The 20,809-nt window shown below is 41.3% G+C and overlaps 1 protein-coding gene across 3 annotated transcripts in view; it reads right to left on the reverse strand.

Annotated features, from left to right (window-relative positions):
• Positions 1-19,034, reverse strand: part of LOC108655778 (uncharacterized) — a 30,968-nt gene extending 11,934 nt beyond the window's left edge. The window contains exons 1-3 of one of the 3 annotated variants that reach the window (XR_016197356.1): positions 18,646-19,034; positions 17,989-18,361; positions 865-1,041 (exon numbers count right to left, since the gene is read on the reverse strand). Coding sequence is in view for 2 of the 3 variants with exons in the window: in XM_018107576.3 (XP_017963065.1) it covers positions 865-1,041; positions 17,989-18,091 (280 nt within the window). In the remaining variant the exon portion in view is untranslated. The remainder of the gene's footprint in view (positions 1-864; positions 1,042-17,988; positions 18,362-18,645) is intronic. The other 2 variants (XM_018107576.3, XM_018107575.3) reach the window with 2 other exon arrangements.
• Positions 19,035-20,809: the final 1,775 nt, after the last annotated feature.

Genomic DNA, 20,809 nt, shown 5'->3' on the forward strand with positions numbered 1-20,809 from the left:
AGTCTAATTCACTTAGAACATTATTTTTGTTGTGTTTCGTTTTTTTTTTTCCATACAATTTTTTCGTGGTGTTTGAGACGAGTTAAAATGAAAAAAAAGATCAACAAACGAACTACTGAAAATGTGGGTCAAATCGTTACGTTCAATGTTCAACTCGCATTTCGATCGGACATGTTGCTGTTGCCGTATGTTCCGCCTTTCATCGAGAATACACACACACACATGTGGACACACACACACACTCATATACAGGCCAAATTGTGCGTCGTGTTAATCATGTTTCACTTTGCATTTGGAATTGGAATTGGATTTCGGTTTTTTTTTTTTTTTTTTTTGGAAATTGGAATTCCGATGGCGCGTGTATCATTGAGAACGTTGTCGTTGTCGTTGGTGAAAGTTGTGTGCACATATGGAGAGCACATGTGCCTTCGTTTTGGGCAGTCAGCTAGGTTGAAGATGCCGAAAAAGATGTTGATGATGAAGCAGAAGGTGCTAATTGAAGCTCCAAATGCTCAACGGGCCAATTGACTGCGGCAAGTTTGTGTCTTAAGTCTTTTGTTTACAGCAGGCACTTCACAATTGAAAAGGCCTAGAGGGTGGGGTCACGCAATCGTGCACTATATGGCAGTAGCAGACTCCTGCATACCCTGTATAATTTGCATACATGGCTATGATCGACTGTGCATGCATATTATCAGTGAGTGGGGTATTTGGGGTATTATACATAATGCTTAGCCTAGAAGGTTTATCACATAACAAGTCTTAGAGTTTTCTTTTTAGGTTTTTAGGGTATGTGCTAGTCAATATCATATGAGTTGCCTAGTGGGCTTTGTGTAGGGTAACTGTTAGTGTAGCTGTACTTACCACAGAACGGTATACCCTCTGGCACCCATTGACCCTTGTCGCAGACACGTCTGGCGGGTCCCAGCAGCTCAAAGCCACGCTCGCAGCTGTAGGAGGCGACGGTGCCCTGCGTTAGATTCGCATTCGTGAAGACAACACTGCTGTGCGCCGGAGAGCCCGGAAAGCTGCAGCCTTCATCTAGAAAGAGAGAGAGAGGGAGAGAGGGATATTAGTTAAGCTGAAGCATATTTTGATAATATTTGATTGAGCATTAATATTCATTTATGCAAGAGAACTTTGAGACGCATATTAAAAGTTCATCAATAACAAAAAGATCTTCGGGCCTTGGGGTCTTTAAACAGTTTCATTTAGGGGTCTCTGATTGATTTCTTAATTTAGCTGATTAGTCGATGGCTTAGCCTAATTTTGAATTATTATTGAAATTATTATGGGAATCATAGAGGAGACTTAGGGTAGCACAACATTACTAGATATGCTTTCGATGGGTTGACCCGAGCGCCTTGCAGCCTAGAGCACATCTGGATAGATCCCTCTTATACAAATCTTTAATCGAAATGGGCGATGGATGTGTTAGCTCAGGCATTAAACTTGACCCTCAGGTTAGCCCATCAAGTTGATTAGCTAATCTAGGCCTTAGGCTGTGCAACAACCAGTTCAAACATATTTCACGTGTATGACTTAACAACATTCAACTATCGGATCTTGGAGGAAAACTTCTACCTCAGACAATCGCACAATTCAGATGAAGCTTTGCTATTCGAAGTGCAAAGTAAAAACTCCAGCGTCTATTCCATTCAGCTGCTGCTTGGACCGCTCAGCTGCATAGAGTCTTAACTGCAGATCAATTAACACATTTCTGTGGCCGGGCCAACAAAAACCCAGATTGTGCGAAACTAATTTCATGGCGGATATTATTTCAACAGGTGTTCGGCATTCAAATGCATTTCCAATGCAGATCCTACGGGCTGCTTAGCTGTGGGTAACTCATAAAATGCGACGATGTCGACATTTGTCGGCCAACAACCTGTCAAATTCCCAAGCTGGTCAACTAGCCAAGCTAGCCAAGCTGGCCAAGCTGGCCAAGCTGGCCAAGTTAACTGGCTAACTGTGGCCAGAGCTCCCCAATGGCTTTGCGCTGGGCAATTAAGCAAGTTCCGTTCCAGTTTGGCTGTTCTTCTTCTTGTTGTTGTTGCTGTTGTTGTTGTTGTTGTTGTTGGGCATTTTGTAGCTCCACTCGCTGGCGTTAGCGAAACGCCTCAAAAATGCCAACAATTCAGCATTGCAAAATGTTCTCAGCTCGCCGTCGTTGTCCGCTTGCAATTGCTGTCAATGCAAAGCGTGAGAATATTGCTGCAACAACAACAATAACAGCAACAGCGACAACAGTGACAACAACAACAACTGTCAAGCACAAGGCGAAAGCTTGCCAACAGTGCAATACCATATGAATAGGGCTGCTGTGTGGGCGTGGCTGGAGCGCATTATGATTGCATAAATTAGAAAACATTAAATATTCGTGCTCGATTCACATCATTGAACATATTCACATATCGAATGACACTTGAGTGGAATCGAAGTGATCTAAACTGAATACCCTGTAAAAATAAGAGTGAGCAAGTGGACTTGTAGTAGCCCTGATGATGATACTGATGATGGCGTACTGTGATAAAATATATATAGTTAATAGATAGTCTCAACTGTAGCTTTAGTTATATTTTATAAATTTTTGTTAAAATTGGAAAATTTTTTAAATTGAAACTCAATGAAATCTTTAGTATGGACTTGAAATTTAGAGATTTTTTAATTTTATTTTCACTTCCATTCCACTTCAAGTCGTGGAAATGCTAGTTCCAACTCTCAAGAGATTATCAACAGGAGTTCCTAAGAGATTTCCAGCAGAAGTTTGTACTAGATATTTACCAAGAACTTTGTTAAGAGATATAGGGTATCTCTTATATCCATTGCAACATTTTCAAAAGAATTATAATGAAATTCCATTTAAATTCCACGCTTTTAGGTGGAAGTTAGGCACGTCTAAGAGCGTTTTTATCTCAGCAAATTTGATTGTTGGCAAATTGTAAATTTTTATGCTGATTGACAATTAATCTTAGCGTCTTATCAAGTGTTATAAGCTAAGATTTCATGGCTATTGTTGCTGTTGTATTTGTAGTTGTTGTTGTTGCTGTTTTTAGTAAATAAAAACCTTTCTTACTTCATTAGCAAGCAGCCAACAACAGGCCTGAATAACTTAAGAGCTGTGAGATTTGCCAACAGCGTAATGTATGCAAAATGTCTAACAATTGTTGCTGTTGTTGTTGTTGCTGCTGCTGTTGTTGCTATTGCTATTCAGTGATTATATTTTCAATTTAGTTAGTTCCCAGGCGCATTTGCATGTCATGACGTCTGAGGCGTCTGTTCATCATTCGGCTTTGAATTGCTGCTGACCGCTGGCCATAGATCATGATGTTGTTGCTGTTGCTGTTACTGTTGCTGCTGCTGCTGCTGCTGCTGCTCCATATATGAGTCAGTTAGATGTTGCTGTCGTGTCGACTGCAAATTCCAAGCTAAACATTATCATTCAACCGATGCACACTGCTGAAGCTGAAGTTCTGAGCAGTTGTTGTTGTTGCTGCTGCTGTTGCTGCTGCTGCTGCTGTTGCTGTTGCTGCTGTGTATGTCATTTCATGCTGCACACAGCTGGCAGCTCATTAGGCAGCGCTTGCTTTATGGACTGTGCACAGTCTTGGGCATTCAGTCATGCCATAAATGCTCGAATAACTGCAGCATCATTTGACCAATGCAACTTTCCAAGCAGCTGCAGCAGCAGCAACAGCAGCAGCAGCAATAGTTGCTGGCGTGCTATGGCCAGTTGCAAGTGGCAGACAGTCGCCGCTGCTTATACAATCAATGTCGAGCAATTTCATCATAACGGTTGCCTATTGCCCGTTGCCTGCCCCTCACCCAGTGCCGCCTGTTGCTGTTGCAAGTTGTCTGTTGCTGTTGTCTGTTGTCTGCTGCCTGCTGCCTGTTGCTGGCGGCACTAATCAAATCAGTGCAGCTAAATTTAAATTCATAAAACAAAACAAAATATAGCGGAAAATGAACAGAGCTAAAGATGGGGAGAGATGGAGAAAGAGAGAGAGAGCGAGAGAGAGAGAGAGAGAGAAACTGAGAAAAAGCAACAACAAAATTAAGAAATCAAGTTCATGAATTAATTTTCAATTTCAGTTTCAGTTACACAGCCAGGCTTCACTGTAACTCCCACGCTGTGCGCTCAAACGAGCCGAACACAAAACAAAAAGCAACAACAACAGAAAAGCGCAAAGAAATTGGAACTGGAACTGAAGCTGGAGCCGGTGAACTGCTTCCCGATGTGAGCTAGGAAAAAGGTTGAGCCAAGGCGTCAGCCAAGCATGGAAGCAGATGTATATACCTATACATACTTATCTACATACATATATATATACGTGCTTCATAGGGCTAGTTGCTGTTGCTGTTGTTGTTGTTACCTGCCGCAACGTGCAACGTTTTGTTGTCAGCTTTTTGTTTGGTTTTCGTTTGTTGCCTTTGCTTTCATTTGGCTTTCTACGTGCGCCAGCCTAGTGAAAGTGATAGCCCGCATATAAAGCTATAACTATATATACATAAATATATACATATATAAGCAGGCACACACACACACACACACGCTAGTGGGCAGTGACAACAAGAGCAATTTGTTGAAAACAAAAGACGCAGCAACAACATTTTTCGTTTTTCTTCCACGTTTTTCTTTCGAGTTTTTCGTAAATGCAATAAAAATCAACGCATATTATTCATAATAAACACAATAAACGTCATAATAATGTTAATCATGCTAACAATAATAATGAGCCATAAAAATATAACAGTTCGAGGCAGCTGCGTCTGTTGTTGTTGTTGCTGCTACGAATTGACCAACAGCAACAGTTGCTTTGCTGCATTGAAATATCGAATTGTTTGCACAAGCCCAAAATAAGTTGTGCGTGTGCTGGGAGAGGAGGGCATGTGGGGGGGGGGGGGGGGGGGGGGGAGGTGGGTCAGATGGGGCACTGGGCAGTCAGTTAAACAAATTACAGATAAAAAGCATTCATCAAGCTAGAGAAGCACAAATAAAAAGCGAAAGCTTCGCACACCGGCCAGCCGGGTCAGCAAGGCCACAAACAATGCAGCAGAACATGTGGGGAGGGGGAAGGGGGGGGGGTGGCGGCCAAAGGGGTATGTATAGCTATAGCTATTGCCATTGTTGTTGCTGCTGTTGCTGTTGCTCTTTTCGCAGGTGAAATGTTAATTGAATGTGAATTGAATTGCACGTTGATCAGTCAGTCAATTAGTTAGTGTGAACTGTGGAACTAGTTCAATGAACTATGCGCCCAACTGTGTGAAACGCAACCGGCTGTACGATGACTCACTCAGTCAATCTATGCAATGAGAGGTATGAGACTCACTCCAAGTTCAGACTAGCAAAACGGAGCTAGAACAAAGAACTAGTTTAGTTGAACATTATTGTATTTCGCAAACTGGTTAATTTAAGCAAAAGGTTTTAAGCGGAAGAGTCACAAGTTTTGCAAACAGTTAGTTTGCCAAGAATATCTGCAAATGAACTAGTTCATATGAGCCAAAGATTAAAACTTTGCTGGTTTGGCAAAGAGAATAAAAATTGATGCAAATTAAGTAGTTGATTGAAGTCGGTGAGCATTCTAAGCTTGTATATGTAAACTAATGAACTAGTTCTATCACTTACTAACTATAGTGAACTAGTTCCAGTTTGGTTGAAAAGCAAAACGAATCTGTATAGGAAATATATGCAATTTAGTTCAATTTGGTGCTTAGAAAACAACAAATTGAGCAGAAGAACTAGTTCATTTGAGCTTTCAACAACAGCCACTCCTCAGCGTGCATTTTTGAGCATTTTCTGAGCACTGAACACTGAACTTTAATAAGCAGCTGTGTGGCTAGAGCCATTTAGCCCCCTCGCTCCCCTCGTGCTGCAGCCACTTCATAAGCTAATTGCTGACTGCACGACGCTTTCCATTTGCAGCCAAATGGGCAGTGCAACTTGTGGCTGAGACTCACAAAACAATTCGCATTCCGTGCGACGACGACAACAATTTGCGTATGGGTCGCTAAATTTCAACAACAACAACAACAACAACAGCAGCAGCAACAACAATAAGAGAAATGCAGCCTAATTGCCTGCAGAGTGGATAATGAGCGCGGGGGCAGGGGCTGTCGTGGGGAGGGGGGGTGGGTTGGGCTAGGCGTAAGTGGAGCTGTCTCTGCCTTGCAATTAGCATATTTTCTGGCCGCTGTCTTCGGTTTGCGTGTGAATTTGTCAGCTCGCTTGACCACGCCCACCTCGAGCTAATAAGATAGGGGACCCACTTAGACAGTGTGTGTGTGTGTGTGTGTGTGAGAGAGAGAGAGAGAGGGGCGCTTGTATGTCGAACTGAGGGCAACTGCTGTGCGACTTGCAGTAGGTCGCGTCATGCGCTGATTGCTCAACGCCCACGCTTCGGTTGCTGCTGCAGAAGCGGCACAAAAAGTTTCAGTTCCGCTGCCTCAGCCTCAGCTTCAGCTTCAGCGTCTTTGGCGTCTCTCTCTCTCTCTCTCTCTATCATCGTTTTCTTCGCTGTGTGCTTCAGTTTCTTCACTGCTGGCTTCAATTACGAAATTGAAAAGTGCAAGTGCGGCCAAAGGAAAGCAAACATTTGCCTTGGCTGATGACCCAATTGAGATAGTTCAGCAGCAACAGCCAAACGGCAACAGCAACACACAGCAACAGCAGCAGCAACGGCGGCAAGTGAAAAGCGCAGCATGTCCAAAAAGATGCGCCCATTACAAAGGTTTTCCCTTTTCTTTTCTAGGCTGCCCACAGTCGGCTCTCTGCTTAGCTGAGGCCAGCAACGCATTCGGGCCAGGGAACAGAGGGAGCTTTGCTTGTAAGCCGCAATGATTCATGGGCCAACTAATTTTGAAGATATCGTGCTGAGCTGCGCGCGCAGAGCAGCTGGGGGCATGAAGCATGCAAGACTAGCGGATGCCCTGGGAGAAGCCATGGGAAAGACTCGAACTACGTAAAGGATTAATTGGCATTATTAATCAGCAGCCTAGCAATGTATCATTCATTGCTCATCTCATTATCATCATCATTATTATAATTGATTATAATTATCATTGTCAATAGCATTATTATAGTCATTATCATAATCATTAATATTTTTATAATTAATTCCAAATTTATTATGGTTTGCATTGACATTATCATCAGCTTCAATTTGATTATCATTATCATGGGCAATTTCAATCTCATTAAGACAAAAATCGATTTCACTCTCATTATCATTATTATCATAATTGACAACTATCAAAATCACAATTGCCATTAACATAAACATTATCATTATCATCAGCCAATCATTATCAGTATCATTGTCACAGTCAATCTAAATATCATATCATTGTCCTGCTCACAGTCAATTTCATTATCATTGTCATTGCTAACTTCATTACGATTATCATCATGATTATTAATTTCTTTATCATCCCAACTATGGCCCCTAGCTTTCAGTTTATATAATACCACATCTATAAGGCCGTTTGGCGAACCGGTTGCTCCTTTTTCATTAACCTAATTACAGAGAACTCTTCTTACACAGTTAACACTCGGAACTTGGTCATTTAAGCGTATTTTTCTCTACCAAATGCTACGAGTTATATAAGAACATTCAATGATTCTTCAGTGCAATGAGCTCGGAGCGTTTTAAGTTGTTTCTCGAACTGAATAACGAGGCGAAGGTGCTTGAGGCTGATTAGCACAGAGCTTCTACCTACCAGAGCATAGACCTTCTACCTAGTCTATAGGGTATATGGAAAATAATTTTCCTAGGCAATGCTAGCTAGCTACGCGCTTCAGCTTTGTGTATTCATTCCACTTCGAATGCGGCTGCTGTTGTTGTTTGTCAAATCAGAAACGGTTTAAACCGTTAGACTATCAGCGCTCATAATGATGATAATGATGACGATGCTGTTGCTGTTGCCGTTGCCGTTGTTGCTGTTGTTGCCGTTTGAGGCTGATTGGTTTTGGATTTACATAAATTGGCGCGTTGCTTCACTTGGCCGGTTTTCGAGAATTTCATTTAAGCTGCTTCTTGAAGCAGACGCTGCCTGACCCAGTTAGTAGAAGTTGTTGTTGGTGGTGGTGGTGGCACTGTTGCTGTTGCTGCTGCAGCTGCATTTGGTTGCTGGCGGGCAAAAAAATTAGCAGCAGCTCGTTAAAAAACCATTTCGCAATTGCCTTTTGTTTCTTTCTGTGTGTGTGTGTGTGCGCAAGTAATTGCAAGTTTGTTGCCTAAGTCTTTTGATTTGTACTTCCGCTCAAGTTCAGAATTGAGACATCAATCGAGAACAACGCACAGAAAGAGAGCGAGAGAGGCAGTAAGAGAGAGAGAGAGAGAGAGAGAGAGAGAGAGGGCTAGCTAGTCACTTTGTAGCATGTCTAAGAGTCGTTGTCCGGCTAAAAGCTGTTAAGCGCATTAAATAAACATGCGCTGACTTGTCTTGACTTCTAGCCGTCTTCTTCTACATTGTTGTTGCTGCTGCTGCTGCTGCTGCTGGCTCTAGGCATTTATGTAACGGTACGCACAACAACAACAGCAGCAACATAGGCGGCCAGACGCAGACAACAACAATAAAATTTTCATGCTTAAACAGTTATATAAAACGCACAGACTAAGAACCAGCAACAGCAACAACAACAGCAACAGCAATAGACAATGACAGCATCGAGCACAGCAGCAACATCTTTCACCTGTGCCACAACTGTTGACAAGGTCTCGCTCGAAAGTAGAGCCCAGACAGCACATGAGAGAGATGGATACAGAGAGACAAACAGAGGCAGAGACAGAGAGAAAGAGAGAGAAAGAGAGAGAGAGAGATGGGCAGGGAGAGAGTGATAGAGATGGGTATATGGGCATATAACAGGTTCGATACGATTTTGCGGCACTTTTGCCGCCAAAGGAAACGCTTGATTGCCGCTAAAGCAGCAAAGCAAGGCCAAGCAACGGCAACAATTGGCTACGACATTGACCAAAGCTCGGTTGCTGCTGTTGCTGCTGCTGCTGCTGATGCTGTTGCTGCTGTGGCTGATGCTGTTGGTTCTGCTCGCAGCCGTTTGCCAGTTGACCGCATTCCAAGTCAAGCCAGCAAATCAATGTGCAAGCGCGGAAAGAAAGGTGTTGGCAGCAGCAACTGTTGCTGCTGCGACTGCGGCTGCGACTGCTGCCTGCACTCGTCCTTCTCTGACACAAACTGGGTCAAGACGAGCCCAAATGCACGCGTATGTGTGTGTGTGTGTCTGTGTGTGTGTTTGACAGCAGCAGCTGCGAAAACACCTGCAATTGCAGGCAGGCAGCAGCAATATCTAAGCTCAGCTCACTTCACGGCTCGTGCTCTGCGTGTGTGTGTGTGTGTGTGTGTGTGTGCTGTTGTTGTTGTTGTTGAGAATCGTTCTCGTTGCAGTTGCTGTGTGTGCCGCATTGTTGTTGCTGCTGTGCGCTAGCAATATATCATTAGATGTTGCTGTCTTTTTTTTTTGAATTTATTTTTGGTTTGTGCCTAATTTGTTGCACACGCCGCAAAGATTTTTTCGCATTGTTGTTGTTGTTGTTGCTGTTGCTTGGATACTTTTTTTGGTTAACTCTTGACTTTTTGCTGCTTTTTTTTTTGTCTCCTGGCATTTTTGTGGTTTTGTTTTGGCAGGCGTCGCACAATTTTTTGTTTTGTTTCTCTCCTAAATGTGGGAATGAGCAGCAGCAACAACATATACGAATTTGACTGTAGAACTTGCTTGGCTTGGCTCAAATCATTTGCATAAGAGTCAAGCAAAAGGCATTAAGAATTACAATAGAGAAAAAAATAGGCAACAGCAGCAACAACAGGAACAACAGCAGCAACAGCAACCACAACAGCAACATAAATATAACAAATGTGTTTTTGTTGTTGTTGTTGCTGTTGGCCTTTCTCCTCGGCAAAGTTCATAAAGTAAAAACTTTTTGTCAACGCGCGCTATGCAAATGAACAACAGCAACATCATTTACAGCAACAACAGCAACAGCAACTGGCAACTGGCAACTGGCAACGCCTTGGAGTGAAAATTAGAAGCAGTTTAGCAGTCAGCGGACGGCGTTTCGAATTATTATGAAAATTTCACTTTAGTCACTGTTGCTGTGGTTGTTGTTGTTGTTGCTGTTCTTGTGTTGCTGGCGTGCCTTGATTATAAAACAAATGTTATTTCGCTGCCATCATTGTTGCTGTTGCTGGCGCTTCGGTTTTTGTGCATATGCTGTTGCTGGCATTCCAATCGTTCGCTATTTACCGCTAGACAGTTGCCGCTGGCAGCAGCAGCAGCAGCAGCAGCAGCAACAAGAGCAAACATTATGAAATCAACAACAACACGCTGCTGTTGGCTGACTGCAGCTGAACAGACAGCAGCAGCATAAACGCCCCACAAGCAGCAGCAACAATTGCTCATGTGTGGCAAGTGTTGTTGCCGCGTTTATTGATTGGAAGCGCAGCGTCATCCACACTTCCGATTGCTGTGGATAAGCCAACGGCCATTGAACTTGCTAACATAATGAACAACAACAATCATCATGATTGTGATGATGATGATGATGATGATGATGTTGCAGTGCAAAAGCAATTGCTCAGCATTAGCCATGCATTAGCTAGAGTCCAAGTGCAAGAGCATGTATGCAATTAGTCGGGCACATGCATGGGCATATATGCATACACACACACATACACAGCACACACACACACATACATACATATATGTATACTGTAATGCACTTCTTAAGGCAACGTCCCATTCGGGCGCTAATCTATGGCAATTGTTATTGTTATAGCCCGAGTGGCTCAAGCAGCAGCTGCTGCACAGTGGTGCAAAATCAATGGGCCTATGCTAGATCAAGTTATGGCCATGTCTAGTCACTAGTCACATGTGTGCGACTCTGTGTATGTGCGAGTGTTTGTGTGGCTGTGTGGCATGGGCTTGGCTTTCACCCACAACAAGTGCGGCCCAACATTCTTCTGGCATGTGTGTGTGTGTGTGTGTGTGTGAGTGTGGGCGCTGCCTTCGCATTGTTTCTGCATGTATATGTGTTTATATATAAATATATAATTTATTTATGTTTTTTATTTGAGTTTTTTTTTTGCTACCTGTTGTGAAAGTTGCGATATCGAAAGATCTTGAGCAATGCGAAAAAAAAAAGACATAAGAGCGAGTTCAACTCTTGCCGAATTCGAAATTGAATGCTTTTTGAGTGAAATAGGTTTTGACTGTTTCTACAAATATAAACAAAAGGTATGACTAGTATTTAGCTAGAGAAAGAGCCATTTAGATACAGCTATTTATCACAAAATTATAAGCAGAACTGTAAACGTTTATGCTGAAGATCTGCAGTTTTTTGGCAGGCGGGATCGACATTTTTTTGTTCTCCTGTTGATTAGAAGTCACAAAGCTTTGTTTATATGCCAATTTCGACTTGGTAAAAAATTGAATTAATAATTATGAATTTTGGAAAAAAGTTGATTTAAATATAAAATATTTTAATTCGAATTCAGCTAAGCTCGAACAAAACTGAGATGAAGACATTGAATGGAGACTGAGCCATAGGCAAAAGTTTAGAGCAAATAAAATATGTGATTATGAGTTGCTTATAAAATATTTAAGTCAATTGTCCAAAAGTACAGGGTATTATGTAGTCAAGCACAACTCATTTTTGCCATAAAAATGAGTTAAGCCTCTGTCAGCTCAGATTCAAATTTGTGATGGTAATTGGCGAAAGATTTCTTTTACTTCAAGTGCCTGCATTCATTGCAATCGATAAATATCGATAATTGTAGGCAGCTGCTGTGCCTCAACTTCAGCTTCAGCTTCAAGTTCAATTTTCAGCTGCAACGCATTTGGCAGTCGATTTTATGGCAATTGCAACAGCTTTGCTTTGCTTTTATTTTTATTTAATTTTTTAGTTTTTAGTGGGCCAGTGACGAAACGCACACACACACACTCACACACACGCACGGCGAGCATTTAAAGTTATTAACAAAAGGCAATTATTTATAACAATTTCGATGGCGTTCGCCTTGTGGCATTGATGGCTGCGAAACGAGTCATGAATCAGGTGCCACTCAGCCAGCGGGCCAATTGTTGCCAGCTTATTTCAAAATGCCAGCAACAACAACAACAGCAACAACAACGACAACAAAGGCAACAACAGCACACACTCACATTCATTACAATTAATTAAATTAAAAAGCGCATAAATTCTGTCGTCCAGACATAAGCTACACCTCTATTTTTTTTTGCCTTTCAGCTTTCATGTTGCTTGTTGTTGTTGTTAATGTTGTTGTTGTTGTCATTTAAATGCGCTACTAATAGCAAACAATTTCATTTATTTATTAGATGCTTAGTTTCACTTTCCGCGCATTTCACTGCGACACACATTACAATTTCTTCGCACAGCGCCAAACGAATGACTTAGGCAACGAACGCGAAAGTTTTACTATGCATGCGTGTGTATATGTCACTCGCTCTGTGCGCAGGTGTGCATGCGTGTGTGTGTGCTCATCGAAATAAATATTCAACTGCAGCTGATATTTCATATGGCTATAATGAGCATTCCATACAAATGAGCTGCACCTCACAAAAATACAAAAAAAAAAAAGAAAAGAAACAAAAACAAAAACCTAAAACTCGACGGAATGCAAATGCATAAGCTCATGTATATAAATATGTATGTATATATGTATACCAGTAATATATGTATGTATATGCATTAAATCTTCTTCTCTAGCGAGTTGACGTAAGTGCAGCTTTGTAGAAAATTTCTGTCTGATAATCTGGCAAATAGCATATATTATATGCAAACCAGAAATTTCTATGAAAATCTATTTATAAATATTCCATGATCGTTAAAACAGTCCATTCGAATTTCACTAGTCTATAATGAAAACTACTTAATCAAATTTGATTTGTATTTATTACAATTTTATTAAAGTTTCTAGAGTTAAATTTAGAAAACTTTTACATTCTATAAATTATGCACATATGTATATAACTGTTTAGTCGTACTATGCTAACATATTAAGTTTACATAATCTTCTGAAAACTCGTTGAGCATCGTTACGTAAGATTGATCGTTACTGTGATCTTTGATCTGCATGAACAAAGACTACATTTGTATAACTGCTCGAGTTTTCATTTATTAAAGCATTTCTATGCATGGCTTTTGTCGAGCTGACAGACTGATCGTGATTCTTTTGATCAGTGATCAATGTTTCATTATGTCCAGCTTTGATTTTTATAGGCTTTCAACGCTGATTGTCTAACTTGTATTTGTATTTGTTTCTTCTATGAGTTCAGGTGTGAAAAGAGAATATTATGAAAAGGCAAAGACTTTTGATCTTCGGGTCTGTTGATCTATGATTTTTCGATCGATCGATCGGCTTCTCATAGAAGAGTCTAGCTGAAGTTGATTTGACTGAACTAGAGTGCTTTCCCGCTGCCATCTTTTGCATTAATCTGTAACTCTCCATAAGACTAATCCCACTCGCTCTCTCCCTCTAAGACTTGACTTCGTCTCAATCAGCGACCCACACAGACTGTCAGCTAAATAAGTGACGTCTTGTTTCTCTGGTGTCGAGTCTCTGGCAAGGCCACTTTGCAGCTTGCGCAAGTTGTGCAGTGCCTCATTTCCATTTTCATTCCACACTTGCCCCACTCCACGCTCTACACACACACACACACACACACACACAGCATAGAGCGTGCCCCACTCCCTCGCTACGTGCCAAGGCGTCTGAAGATTGCACCTGAATTTAATTCAAAAGCCGAAAAATAACAAAAATGAACTCGAATTGCGTAAAGTTGTGATGTCGAACATGCGCGACTATTGAGAGCCAGTCCATGGAGCAAGTGCGCGACAATTGCGCAAAGCTTGTGCCCTCGACACTTTGTCGCACTCCCCAAATGAGCTCATTATCAATGAAAACACTAATCAAATTCATTAAGCGCTGATTAACGTAACTCCCGCAACTGAAACATTGAAGCGTTGTGCAAGGTTAACGAGGGAGCGAAGTGAGCTAAGCGCAAGTTCGTTCTCATGGAACCGAGCATCCATTAAAGTTACAGCTATCACAATTTATATTTAAAAAGCGTATAAAGAGATGTGGTTAAGCAACTTATTGGAAAACTGATAATTTAATGATTCTCACTAATATTCTCAGAGAACTCAGGATCTGCTTGAGCTAGAGCTGCGAATTTCGGAATGGGAGTAATGTGTAAAGGTATACTAATACTTTGTAATGTAAGTTTATTTAAAACTCGATAATATATGTGATTATCAATAATGTTCTCAAAGAACTCAGCATCTATTTGAGCTGGAGTTACAAAATTTGATATGTGAGTACGATGTGCAGAAGTTTTTGCAATTTGCTTAAGATTTTCAGTTGAAGCTGCTTATGTTCTCAAGAAACTCTGGATATGTTGGAGCTAAAGCTATGGAAATTGAAGTGGGTAATACCATTCGAATATTTAAGTTAACTTATACGTTATTCCCGAAGATAAACAGATAATATTTGTGATTTTTAACTAATGCAGAGTCAGTGTTCCCAAGAAACTCAGAGAAGAGTTCTGAAAATTGATATATCAATGTTTGCGAAGTGGAATTTGATTTTTTTTCTAACAGAATCAAGTTTTTATTCGTGATCAGCGAACGAAAGAATATTGTGAGTAATAGCCATGTAATTCGGTATGCGAAAACTGTTGAGATTTTTACAACTAGGCAAATAGTAATTTATGAACATGTTAAGCAGATAGTTAAAACTTTTGCGTATGTTTATTCGTGCATTGCATAACAGATGGCTTATGCAAGCAACTAGCTGGTAATGGATGAGGGGTAAAGGATACTTTAACATCTGGTCTGAGGCTTATCCCCGACACTCGTCTGGGTTGCGGTGGCCGCCAGAGAGAGAGAGAGAGATAGAGACAGAGACAGAGAGAGAGAGAGAGAGGGAGATCGAGAGAAACGCAAGTGCGGTTTCTCTGACTGAAGTGCGTGATACACGCCTACGGCTGCCGCCTTTTTGGCTTCCTCGACTCGGTTTATTTAGACTTCCTCGTTGGGCCAGTTTGTTGTTTGGCCGCGCTTATGTAAGGGCAACCACGGGCAGCCGCCGCCTCGTTTGGGAGAGTTTTTAGCCTCAGACCACAAAAATAATATTAATAATATGATGAAAAGCAAAAGGCTGATGCTTGCACGCATGCGCGCACAATGTGCCACGCCTCCAAATGTGTGTGTGCATGTGTGTGGTGTGTGTTGTGTGTTGCACAAATGAGCCGTGGCATCGACATGGAGCATCAACATAATAGCTCTAGTGAGTTATGTATCTTTGCATTGGTTAGATGCGAGCTTCGCTTTTCGCATTGCAATTAAAATCGCCCAGCTTCCGCAATGCAATTTAATGATCATTACGTTAATGATCAGCATGAGCTGTGGTACATCAGCCCTGGCCATTATCGTATAGGGAGACCCATAGCAGCCCAGTCATCCCATCATCTAATGTGGAGGGTACGTAATGCGCCGCCTCAGCTGCTGCTTCTTCCACAATGCTTCAATTTTTCCCCTCGTTTGTTTCTTTTTCTCTTATTTTTTGCCTTTTCACTTCACTCTGTTTGCACTTTTACTTTTCTTATTGTCAACACAATATGAAATACAATTGTGCTGAGAAAAAAAAAACTAGATACACACACATATATGTATATATCACTATAAAAGTATATATCATATATATTAAAAACTTTCCCATTTGACGCAAATACAACAATAACAACAACAACAACAACAACAAACTTGAAGCTTTTTCCTTGTGTTTTGCTGTTGTTGTGAAATTTTTTGGCTGGTCGTAAATTTTATTTTAATATCTTGTACAATTTGTTATTGTTGCTGTTGCTATTAACGCTCACAGTATTTTTCATTTTTCACTCTTTTTATTTCGTTTCTTCTTGATTGCTTTAGCATTTTCTTGCGGGCTTTTCCGTCTCTTGTTTTTTTGATTTGTAATTTAAATTAATCTCCTACAAAGCATTTCCCACCGTTTTAGTTTTTGTGTGTTTCCCTGCCTCTAACGGTAATTCGGCCTCGCTGATAAGATTTGAATTTTTGGGACAGTTTTGTTCTCCAGCTCGAGGTACGCTTAGCGTTCCTTTGATTTCCTTTTATGCTGCCACGGCTATTGAGTTATGCCTTAATGGACTCGTTACGAACCTCCCCAACAAAACAAGAGAAATCCAAACGCTTTTTGTTTTTTTTTTTCTTTTTGGATAACAGTAAAAGTTAAAGCGATCGTAAGTTGTTCTTTGTTCTCAAGTTCAAGGCGTCGCACTACGCCCCGCCCACCCTGCCTGTCGCGCAGCACGTTTAACTGTAACTCGATCTGTTGCCACGTGCAGCAGCTCGGTTTGGTAATTGGAGACGAGAACGGCACAACAGGTTGCGCTGCTTGCCTCTCAGGCAGGTGACGCTGCCACGTGCAGCACCAACAGCACCAACAGCAACGACAGCAAGTTTGTTGCCCAAGTCTTTTGTGTTTTTCCTTCTCTTTCGCTTGTGACACATTTGGTTGTCCAGCTCTCAGTCGCTGCTGTTGCAGCTATTTCTGCTATTTCTGCTTGCTGACCCAAACAAACATCCGTTTCCTGCGGTCAACATTGCCGGGCACGCCCACTAGCCAAATAGTCGGGGCATACGTAGTATGCACAGTGCACACTGGCTAAGACGGCAGGAGAAGCCAGTCAAGAGACTTGTAATATCAATGGCAAAATGAAGAGAATAAAGCGAGGAGATCTATAGATAATTTTAATTGAAACTATATGTGCAATGGACTGGATATAGAGACTAGAAATAGAGAGACGGAGAGAAGTGGATAGATGGGAAGAGAGAAGTTTCTTCAATCGAGACTATGTACTATAGACTACATAGAGATATACTACATATATGTATGGAAAGAGTACTATCAAATGCTTTAATTGGTATTGCATATTATATTGACTAAAGTCTGTCCCATCTTGACTATGCTTATAAACTCTCTAAATCCCACAGTTTCCTTAGTATATAATCTATCTATAAGTTCTCATTATTCCAGCGATATTTGCTTAGATTTCGATCAAATTTTGTAGTAAACTAAATAAAAAGTTTACTCAAGAAATATCGTAAAACAAAACTGGAATGGAAAACTATGAAATGATATGTCCCCCATTTGCTGGCATGCTTTTGAGTATGAACTGTAGGTAGACAGGTAAACAGAGTCAATATACTAAATATATATCTCCAAATATTTTTCACAGGATGTTTACATTATATAAGATATTTACTGTACGCATACACCAAATAAATGTGCTACCCTTTCCTCCTCTCTCCCTCTCTTTCCCTCTCTGTGAAACTCTTCACAGTTTGTTTAGGTTAGCGTGTGCCCACTGTACTTGCAATATGCATATGAGTCTCGGGGCAGTTTTGGCCGTTTCTCCATTTCATTTGTCGCGCGTATCCCACGAAACAATTAACGAGCACAAAAGCTGACCGATATAAAGCGAGCGGCAACAATAGCAGCAACAACAACAACAACAACAAGTTGACCAGTCGCCGGCACTTGACTGGACTCTTGATGTTGTTGTTGTTGTTTTTATTGTTGCTGCTGCTGCTCGGTTTATGAACGTGGGAAAAAAGGTGCACAAGCTTTTGTTTCGACCAGAACCGGAAATCCACAAAAAAAAAAAAAAAACTCGGCGACAAAAGTGTATGCAAAAAAATTGACTTTTGAAGTCCCCCTGCCCAAAAAGTAAACAGAAAGATGAAGCCGAAAGCAGCAGAAGCAGCCAAAGCAGCAGCAGCAGCCGCAAGAGAAAATTTGTTTGGTATTTTTGTTGTTGTTTTTGTTGTTGGTTTTTGCTTATTTTGTTTTTGGTATTTTGCGTCTTGGCAGCTGCTTCTTGGTCTCGCCGCTTCTCGGCTTTTCGTCTTTTCGTCTTTCGCTTGACACACTCACCTATATTCTGCGCCTGCGCCTGCGCCTGCGTCTGCGTCTGTGCTGTCGTTAGCAGCAGCAGCAGCAGCAGCAGCGGCAGCGACTGCGACTGCGTGCGTTGCATTTTGTCGCTCACTTCACTTGATCTTCAGCTGTTGCTGCGTCCTCCTCTTCTGCTTCTGATGTTTGTTTTAGTTTCGTTGTTGTTTTTTATTTTTTTTTTGTTTAGGAAACTTTTCTCCTTCTTAGAATTTGCAATTTGTTTTCACATTAATTTGTTGTTATTGTTGTTGTATTTTGTTGTTGCAGAATTTAATTTGCTTTGCTTTGCGCTGACTTTGCTTACACGAAACTCGTTGTTAAATGTGCAAATGTTATAAATGTTTCAACATGCCTGGGTAAAGAGAGAATTGGTAAATGGAAGAAGCACAGGAATAAGTCCAAATTGAGTACAATTTGGGAAAAACAGGTGTGCGCGCGCGCACCTGGAAAGTGTGTCAGTTCGCGCTCAACTCGTTTATCCTTGGCACACAAAAAAAAAAAAAAACTAAATAAAAAAATATATATTTATATATATCTTCTTTCAAATATATGTACATATATAAATAAAAAAAAAAAACGCAAACAAAAAGAATTGGCAATTAAATGAGCACAATTTGTAGATCACCAGGCGCGTACCGTTAGGCGCGTCAGACCGTTAGACGCGATTGAAATTCGTGTTCAAAATGAGAAAACAAGAAAAAAATTAATGGAAACTGTGATCGAACAGCCGCGATGTTCCGTTCGCTTCGCGTTCTGCACGGCAACTGAATTCGTGGTCGAAGCCGAAGTCGAACTCCAAGTCGAAGCTGAGCTTAAAGCGATTGCGTCGCAGCTCTCAGCTCAAGCTCTCCCTCCCTCTCTCTCACGCGCTTAAGGCGAAGCGACACACGCGCAACCGCAGCTAAGCCGAAGCCGAAGCCGAAGTTGTAGACGAAGACGAAGACGAAGACGAAGACGATTTCTTTCACTTTTCACGTTTCGCTCTCTAGACTCTCTTGCTCGCTCGCTCGTTCGCTCTCTCTATATAGTTTGGCAACTGGTGCTTGGTAGAAAAAAAACCAACCGTCGTCTTGTGCAGCTCGAAAGCAACTGAAAGTTTGCGCCGTCGCGTTGTGCGTCTTGTAAGCTGTAAGCTGTGAGCTGTAAGCGTCGCACTGACTGCAGGCGCAGCGCTGCCAGCTGCGCTGCCAGCTGCGCTGCCACTTGCTGCGCTTTTTTTTCTTGTCTTGTCTCTGTTGTTGTTGTTGTTTTTGGTTTGCTTATTTTTTTGTTTTTGGCAAGTGGCAAAGCTTGCGTGCACGAAGCTTAGGGCTTTCGATGCGTTTGGTCTATCGATCAATGGCAAATTGTTGGAGATTCGCTGGCCAAGAAAGTTGCCGTGGATGCCACAAAACGGTAATAACAACTAATACAGGTTATGCAACTGTGGCAACTGTGGCAGCCGCTCGCCAAGTGCACCAAATTGCAGTTGCAGCTCAAATAATTCTTGGACTCTAGCAGATGCTGCCCACCGCATGCCGCATACCGCATGCTGCATGCTGTGATGCCGTTGCACAAGCATTTGCATGCCACAACAACGGCTCTAAGTATGCCAAATGGTCAGCAAATTGGAGCAGCAGCCATCGATGCCACAAATTGGATCGTGCCACAAATCCCGGTTCAGCCGACGCACAATTTTCGTCGTATGTGGGCCAGCTGCCCCCTCAGCCAACCCACCCACCCGCTGCTAATATGAATGCCACCGCCTCGCAGTCGAAAACCCAAAACATGTTGCCAAACATGTTGCATGACCATAAATGAACTGATTTTGGTTGCCTGCATTTGTAGCGCCTTTTGGGGCTCAAATGGGGCAATGACAGCTGCTTAGAACTTTAAGCGAACTGATTAAGATACAAGACAAGCAGATCTTACGAAGATTAGAAAAACTTCTATTAACTCGCTGCCTGAGCAGAGAATCGCTCGCATAAACTCGAGGAGGATGAGAATATAAGTGTTTACTTCTCTGATATACCTTATATATCTTGTTCTATCTATGTACCTTGACTTTAAGTACTCGGAATGGGGCTATACAATATAACAATATAGTACAGTCTTTGCCTTTAAAGTTGTATTTAAATAATTAGGTGATTCGTCTTCTCTTAGTTGAAGCATATAAATAATCGAGTGGTTGAAACATTGGCAAGTTAATTGGAATTAAGCCAGACAGCTTACAAGGCAGATAGATGTAAGACATAAGTTTTGTATAATTACAGTCCAGCTGCAGCGTTTCTTCGTATTTTAGTCCAAGGCTATAAAACAAAATATATATATATGTACACACACATATACATATATACACATATACATATAATAAAATAAAATGTATACTATTTATATATATAGGCAAATCTATTTAGGAGATGTAATTTCATGATCAATCTATTAGTTATATGAAAATTTGTTGAAAATTCATTTACAATGAAGTTTGCCAGGCAGTTTACAAGACGGTTAAGCTACAAGTTTTCAATTGTCTTACGCCTTTCTTCTACATTTATAGAGCTTATACTGTTTATAATAATTGATATATTGTAAAACCTATTTGCAATGCAGTTTACCAGTCAGTTTGTAAGGAACTCTTATATGCCCAGCTTTAACATTTCCTTTGCCCATAAACTTGCATTAACTAATATGCTCTCAAATTAGCATAATCGAAGGTTTAATGTTTGAATTACTTGCAATGAGGTTTGTCAGGCACTTAGTTAACAAATCGCATATATGTTATTCTATGGTATTTTTTCTTTTCCTTTGCAAGCCACAGCAA

This window comes from Drosophila navojoa, chromosome X (assembly GCF_054131105.1).
Source record: "Drosophila navojoa isolate 15081-1374.11 chromosome X, UAZ_NAV_1.0, whole genome shotgun sequence".
Taxonomy (NCBI): Eukaryota; Metazoa; Arthropoda; class Insecta; order Diptera; family Drosophilidae; genus Drosophila; species Drosophila navojoa.